This window comes from Pogoniulus pusillus, chromosome 27 (assembly GCF_015220805.1).
Source record: "Pogoniulus pusillus isolate bPogPus1 chromosome 27, bPogPus1.pri, whole genome shotgun sequence".
NCBI classification, from domain to species: domain Eukaryota; kingdom Metazoa; phylum Chordata; class Aves; order Piciformes; family Lybiidae; genus Pogoniulus; species Pogoniulus pusillus.
This window is the reverse complement of record NC_087290.1, coordinates 1,907,196-1,914,354: the sequence shown is the minus strand read 5'-3', so window position 1 is coordinate 1,914,354 and position 7,159 is coordinate 1,907,196. Positions and strand designations below refer to the sequence as shown.

The following is a 7,159-nucleotide window of genomic DNA, read 5'->3' as shown; positions in this document are numbered from 1 at the left end:
ACAGGGGTCAAAGATCACATTGGGTGCTTCTGTGCTCCACAACCTCCCTGGAGGTGTTGAAGGCCAGGCTGGATGAGTGACCTGTTCTAGTAGGAGCCTGTCCCTGCCTATGGAGCTGGCTGAGCTTTGAGGTCCCTTCCAACCCATTCTGTCATGGTTCTGTGATCCTGATCCTCCTCTGCCACAAGCTCTAAAGAGGAAAACCCTCAAACACCTTCAGCAGAGCCTTTGACACCACTGCCCACAGCATCCTCTTGGAGAAGCTGCTTGCTGAGGGCATGGATAGGGAGGGGAAACTACCTGGTGGTTAGGCTCAGAGGGCTGTGGGGAATGGAGTTAGAGCTGCAGCTGGCAGCAGTGGTGCTCCCCAGGGCTCAGCCTGGGCCACTTCTCCTTAATGACTTCATCCATGATCTGGGGGAGGGGATCCAGGCACCCTCGGGCAGTTTTGCAGGTGACACCAAGCTGGCTGGGAGCTTGGATCTGCTTGGAGGGTAGGGATCTGCAGAGGGAGCTGCCCAGGTTCAATCCATCTGCAGATGTCAGTGGGATGAGATTCAGTGAGGCCAATGCTGGGTCCTGCCCTTGGCTCACAACCACCCCAGGGAGGCTCCAGTCTGGGGGCAGAGTAGCTGGAAACTGCCCCATGGAAAAGGCCCTGGGGGTGCTGGTTGGCAGCAGCTGGAGATGAGCCAGGGTGTGCCCAGGTGGGCAAGAAGGGCAGCAGCAGCCTGGCCTGGCTCAGCAGTGGTGTGGCCAGCAGGAGCAGGGCAGGGCAGGGGTTGTGCCCCTGTGCTGGGCACTGGGGAGGGCACAGCTCTAGTGCTGGGGTCAGTTTTGGGCCCCTCACTCCAGGGACACTGAGGGGCTGGAGCAGGGCCAGAGAAGGGCAGGAAAGGTGGGGAAGGGTCTGGAGAGCAGGGCTGGGAGGAGCAGCTGAGGGAGCTGGGGGGGTGCAGCCTGGAGGAGAGGAGGCTGAGGGCAGAGCTCATTGCTGTCTGCAGCTCCCTGAGCAGGCTGGAGCCAGGTGGGGTTGGGCTCTGCTGCCTGGGATCAGGTGGAAGGACAAGAGGAGCTGGCCTGGAATTGTGCCAGGGCAGGGTTAGGCTGGAGATGAGGAACAATGTCTTTGGTGCAAGAGTGGTCAGGGACTGGCACAGGCTGCCCAGGGAGGTGGTGGAGTGCCCATGGCTGGAGGTGCTCCAGACAGCTGTGGCCATGGCACTGTGGGACAGGGTTTGGTGGGGCTGGGTTGATGCTGGACTGGATGAGCCCAGAGGCCCTTTCCAGCCCAATCAGCTCTGATCCAGCACCATCTGGGGGTGCTGCAGGCTCGGGAGCTCCTGAGGAGCAGCAGGGGCAGGTCCCTGAGCCTGAGCTCTGCAGCACAGAGCTGTGGCTGCTCCTCCTGCCCTGTTTGTGCAAGGAGGGCATTTGGAGCTGAAGCCTCAGCTCTGTGCCCCCACATCACATCCTCCCAGCAATCAAAACAGTGAATTGAGGCAAAAACTGAGCAGGGCTCACCCAGCCCTCTGCACAGCCTGAATTTCCTGTTGGGCATGGCCCAGGGCACCTCCAGCAGCTCCTCCTGAGCATGAATCAGCTGCAGCCTTCCTGAGTCAGGGCTGGGCCAGGGCCTGGGCACCAGGGCTGAGCTGGGCAGACTCAGCAGCTCACCTCTGCCTGTCCTGTCCTCTGACAGAACTTGAGCCACCTCCCCAGAGCCTTGGCACATCAGGGCTCAGCCTCTGGGGCAGGGGAGCAAGTGGCCAACAGGTGGAAGGTGGCAGAGCTGGGAGCTTGGGCACTGCTGTGCAGTGAGAGGCTTTGGAACTCAGAGCCAGCATGGGGGCAGCTGGAAGGGACCTCTGGGAATCATCCAGCCCAGCCCCACTCCTACAGCAGGGCACCCACAGCAGCTTGCCCAGCAGCACAGTGCCAGGGGGGTTGGAAGCTCTCCACACAAGGACACTCCACAGCCTCTCTGGGCAGCCTGCTCCAGGCCTCCAGCACCCTCACAGCAAACAACTTGCTCCTCCTCTGCACAGCCAACCTCCTGCCTGACACTTTGTGCCCCTTGTTGCCCCTTGGCCTGTCCCTGGGCACCACTGAGCAGAGTCTGGCCCCAGGCTCTTGCCCCCCACAGCTCCTTCAGCTCTTGCTGAGCATTGCTCAGATGCCCTCTGGGGCTGCTCTTCTGCAGGCTCTCAGCCCCAGGGCTCTCAGCCTTTGCTCCTCCCAGAGCTGCTCCAATCCCTCAGCAGCTCTGCAGCCTCCCCTGGACTCTGCAGCACTTCCCTGGCTCCTGACCTGGGATCCCTGCACCCAGCACTGCAGCTGTGGACTCCCTAGGGCAGAGTAGAGTGGGAGCAGAACCTCCCTTGCCCTGCTGCCCACACTCTTCTCTCCTCCATGCCCCCCCAGGACACCATTCACCTCCCTGCCCCCCAGGGCACATTGCTGCCCCATGGGCACTTGCTGTCCCCCAGCACTCCCAGCTGCTTCTCCTTGCAGCTGCTCCCCAGCTCCTTGCTGCAGCACAGCAAAGGGCAGCATTTCACTCCTGCCCTCTCCAGCTGTGGTTACCCAGAGCAGCTCTGCCTTGGCTTTCTTCCCCCTCAGCAGCAGTGACCCTCAGCTGTCCTGCTGCAGGAGGTTGTTCCTCCCCAGGGCCAGGACCCTGTGCTTGCCCTTGGTGACCTTCATGAGGGTCCCTGTGCCCAGGTTGAAGTTGGTGCCCTCTCTGCCCTGGTGTAGCTGCCAGCTGGGGGAGGAGGTGTTGGAGCTGGGTGGGTGCTGACATGCTCACGGTGCTGGAGGGGGACAGAGCCTCAAGATGGTGCTCCCACTGCCCCCAGACAGATCCAACCACAGCCTTTGGGCTCCTGGCCCTGCCTGGGCCCCACAAGGGGCGTTTCTGCCTCCCCCTGCCCCTGCCAGCTTGGCTGCAGCAGTTGGTTGTTGTTATCCCAGCACTGAGCCCCCCCTCCTCCCCCTCCCTCCAGCTCTCTTTGCCCCATGTCTTAGTGGCTGAAACTGTGACTCAGTGTCCCCTGTGTCACCTTCCCTCACCCCAGCCCTGGCATCCACTGGGGAGTGCCAGGGAGGGCTGGATAGGAGCTGGCACACAGCCATGGGCATCTGCAGCCCTCGGGGCAGGTATTGCTGGGGAGGAGGAGGAGGTGGGGGGGGGTAAGCTGGGGGTGGAGGAGGGAGGAGGGCTGGGGGCTGCAGCTGTGCCTGGCTCTCTGGCAGCTGGGCACTGTAATCCTCTAGTGCCCCATTTCCACTTAAGCTGAAGGTGCAGCCCCTGGCAGAGGGGGGGCAAATCCCCTCCCACGCAGGAGTGGGCAGCCCTGCCCTTGGCAAACAGCAGGGGAGGAGCACTCAGACCCCTCGGAGTGCACAGCAGCCTGGGGAGGCTACATCCCAAGCCACAGCTTGCTCCTTCCTGGAGCAGCTTCCACTCCAGGCTCTCTTCCCTGGTTCCATCCCAAGGGCTTGGGAGGCCCTTCCCCTGGTTGGGGGGGAGGAGGAGGCTGGGTGGCAAAATGCCATCCTGGGGTGGCCCCAGAGCTTGGGTGACTCCATGTGCCCATCACTGGGTGGGACCCTTCACCTCGAGTGCCAGGTTTTGGGTGAGTTTGGGTTGTGATGGCTCCAAGTCCTTCCCTGCCCTCAGGGCAAGGCTGACTGCACCCAAAGCCAGCTGGGTGTGGGCACAGCACTCACCCTGGCACTGGCTGCAGGGTGAGCATGGGGCACCTGCAAGGAACCAGAGATGGGTGAGGCTGGAAGGGACCTCTGGAGGTCACCCAGTCCAAGCCCACTCCTAAAGCAGGACACCCACAGCAGCTTGCCCAGCAGCACAGTGCCAGGGGGGTTGGAAGCTCTCCACACAAGGACACTCCACAGCCTCTCTGGGCAGCCTGCTCCAGGCCTCCAGCACCCTCACAACAAACAACTTGCTCCTCCTCTGCACAGCCAACCTCCTGCCTGACACTTTGTGCCCCTTGCTGCCCCTTGGCCTGTCCCTGGGCACCACTGAGCAGAGTCTGGCCCCAGGCTCTTGCCCCCCACAGCTCCTTTAGCTCTTGCTGAGCATTGCTCAGCTGCCCTCTGGGGCTGCTCTTCTGCAGGCTCTCAGCCCCAGGGCTCTCAGCCTTTGCTCCTCCCAGAGCTGCTCCAGGCCCCTCAGCAGCTCTGCAGCCTCCTCTGGGCTCTCTCCAGCACTTCCCTGGCTCCTGACCTGGGATCCCTGCACCCAGCACTGCAGCTGTGGCCTCACTGGGGCAGAGCAGAGGGGCAGGAGAACCTCCCTTGCCCTGCTGCCCACCCTCTCCTCCATGCTCCCCTGCACACCATTGTCCTTCTTGGCCACCACCCTTGTCCCAGGGAGAATTTATTGTCTCCCAGCCAGGGCTGGGGGGTGTGGGGGTGTGAGTGGGGCCGTGGGGTCACTGCTCAGCTGCCCTCATGGTCCCAGCCCAACCTCCAACTCCTGCCCAGCCATTCTGGAACCTTCCTTCTCCTGCATTTCCCTTTCACATCCCAGCCTCGTGTCCTGCCTCCTCACCGCCCTCTCGGCTGCCTGAGCTGCAGGACCCATCAGAGTGGCCCCACAGGGGGGCGTGGGGGCAGTGGGTGACAGGGCAGTGCCGCTGGTCCCTCTGCCCCCCGGCTGCGGCGGGGCCGGCAGCGCCAGTGCAGGAATGCTGGGCAGGGAGGGACTCGGGCACAGGCGGTCCCTGCCGGGGGGGCCGGGGGGCGGCTCAAGCCCTGGGCAGTGGGACAGGGTGAGCAGAGCAGGGACACCATGGAGCTGCCGTGGGTGCTGCTGCTGCTGCTGCTGCTGCTGCTGACCGGGACGGGCACGGCCGCGGGCCTGGGTGACTGACTCCGGGGCAAGGGGCAGAGGGAGGGGGTCGGGGGGCTCAGAGGGCTCGGAGCTCTTAGGGGTCTTGGTGCCGAGGAGGGGGTTGTGGGGCTGGGCACGGCTGGGGGGTGCCCGCGGCAGCGCTGTCCCACTGGTGCTGGTGGCGCTGGCACCCCCTGGGGCTCTGCCGTGCCGGCAGCAGCGCTGCGCACCCCCGCTCGGACGGGGGGTGCAGAGCAGGGGGTGCCCCCACTCACCAGCCGCCCCCCCAGCCCTGCTGCCCTACGTGCCCCGCCTGTCCCCCGCGGCGCTGCCAGGCAAGCTCACTGCCACCACCTTCGCCCTGGAGCGGCCTCGCTGCATCTTCCAGCAGCACTCCAGCGCCTCCGATGCCATCTGGCTGGTGGTGGCTTTCGCCAACGGTGAGTGCCCACGGCCCCGGGTGTCTGTGGATGTGGGGGACCCAGGCTGCAGCTGCTCAGCCCCCATCTGTGCCACGCAGCCTCGGCCGCCTTCAGGAACCCCCCGTCGCGGGCCGAGGTGCCCCTGTACCAGCAGCTGCCCACCAGGGGCTCCTACATGACGCTGGAGATGGCGGTGGGCACCTACCACTGCTCGGCGCCCAGCCCTGCCGTGCTGCGGGTCGGGGGTGACACAGCCTGTGCCGCCCAGGCTGGCCAGGACGCCTGCAACGGGCCCCTGCCCTCCCCGGGGCCCTACAGGTGAGGCCGGTGGCATCCACCCCCTCCAAACCCACCCTTCCAGGGCACTCTTGTGCCCACCGTGTGCCCCCCGCTCTGCAGGGTGAAGTTCCTGCTGATGGGCTGCCAGGGCCCCAAAGCAGAGAGCAGGTGGTCTGAGCCCATCCTTCTGCCGAGAGGTATGGGTGGCACTGCCACGGCCCGCGGGTCCCTGCTCCTGCCTGGTGGGGGGTGTTGGCACGCAGCATGGCATCAGCCCTGTGCCATCACCCCAAACCCAGAGGGCAGAAGCAATCCCTGGTCTCCCCTCGCTGCCCTATCCCTCCCCTCTCCATTACACCGCCCCTGAGCCCCTCCCGTGCCCCCCTCCCCATGCCCCCATCCCACCTTCCTCCAGCCAGCAGCCCGAGTGCCATCGACCCCCGGCCCGTGCGCGCCGGCAGCAGCGACGTTGTGGTCATCTCCTCCCTCCTGGGCAGCCTGGGGGCCGTGCTGGCCCTGGCGGTGCTCGGCACGCTGGGGTACGGGGGTCTGCGTGGGGACGTGTCCGGGGGGCCCTCGGGGGACCATCCTGCCCTCGTGCCCCACCAGCAAAGCAGCCGAGCCGCGGAGATGCTCTTAAGCTGCTAAAAGCCTTCATGGTCTTTAACTGGGGCAGGAAGAGGCCCCCCGGAGAGGGTTGGCACGGGGAGGGCTGGCAGAGCCCCCCAGGGCTCCACCTGACACCTCTTGTCTCTCCCTGCAGAGCCCAGGTGTGGGCAGCCCTGTGCCACCAGGGTCTGGGGACCGACGCCTTCGCCCGCAGGTCCTACAGGACCCACCACATCCCCCCGGCCCTGCCCCTGCCCACCGCCTGCGGGGGCAGCCCCCCAGGGCTGGGCTGCTTTGCCTCCTGCCCTCCTGCTCTGCGCCCTGCCAAGTAAACTCGCACCGGACGTGGCAGCTGCCTGCTCCTTGCCCGACGATGCCCTCTCTGCCCCTCCTGGTGTCCTCGGTGCCGTTTGGTGCCCTTGGCCACCAGGCGTCCCCACTGCCACCCAGGCGGGGTTGGAGCCGTGGAGGGAGCTCAGAAAGCACCCATGGCCTGGGCTTGGTGCACCCCCGTGGAGCGCAACGAGAGCAAGCGCAGGGTCCTGCGCCGGGGCCAGAACGATCCTCGCTGTCTGCGCTGGGGAGGAGGCGCTGGGGAGCAGCCCCCTGGAGAGGCACTTGGGGGTGCTGGGGGAGGAGAAGCTGGACGCGAGCGGGCAGTGCCCAGAGGGCAAAGCATGGCCTGGGCTGCATCCAAAGCAGAGCCGGGGAGGGGATTCTGCCACTTGGCTCTGGGGAGACCTCACCTGGGCTACTGCGTCCAGCTCTGCAGCCCTCGGCACGGGAAGGACATGGAGCTGGTGGGGCAGGTCCGGAGGAGGGACGCGAGAATGATCAGAGGGTTGGAGCAGCTCTGCTGTGAGGACAGGCTGAGGGAGCTGGGGGTGCTCAGCCTGGAGAGGGGGGGGACCCGAGAGCAGCCTGCCAGCGCCCACGGGAGGGACGGGGAGAAGCTGTTAGCAAAGGCCTGCAGTGACAGGACGAAGGCAAC

The 7,159-nt window shown here is 65.5% G+C and overlaps 1 protein-coding gene across 1 annotated transcript; it reads left to right on the top strand.

Moving 5' to 3' along the window:
• The first annotated feature begins 3,756 nt into the window (after positions 1–3,756).
• Positions 3,757–7,040, top strand: LOC135187744 (transcription initiation factor TFIID subunit 4-like). The gene is made up of 5 exons (XM_064166753.1): positions 3,757–3,785; positions 4,976–5,298; positions 5,379–5,598; positions 5,680–5,756; positions 6,323–7,040. Exons 1-5 carry the CDS (start codon positions 3,757–3,759, stop codon positions 7,000–7,002), a joined length of 1,329 nt encoding a protein of 442 aa, XP_064022823.1. The 3' UTR covers positions 7,003–7,040.
• Positions 7,041–7,159: the final 119 nt, after the last annotated feature.

What these genes read in the sequence shown, in the direction of transcription:
- LOC135187744 (XM_064166753.1), top strand. Translation starts at nt 3,757, where the DNA reads ATGGGGCACCTGCAAGGAACCAGAGATGG. An exon ending in CTGCAAGGAACCAGAGATGG is followed by an intron (nt 3,786 to 4,975) that starts GTGAGGCTGGAA and finishes GGTGCCGAGGAG; the next exon opens with GGGGTTGTGGGGCTGGGCAC. An exon ending in GGTGGTGGCTTTCGCCAACG is followed by an intron (nt 5,299 to 5,378) that starts GTGAGTGCCCAC and finishes TGTGCCACGCAG; the next exon opens with CCTCGGCCGCCTTCAGGAAC.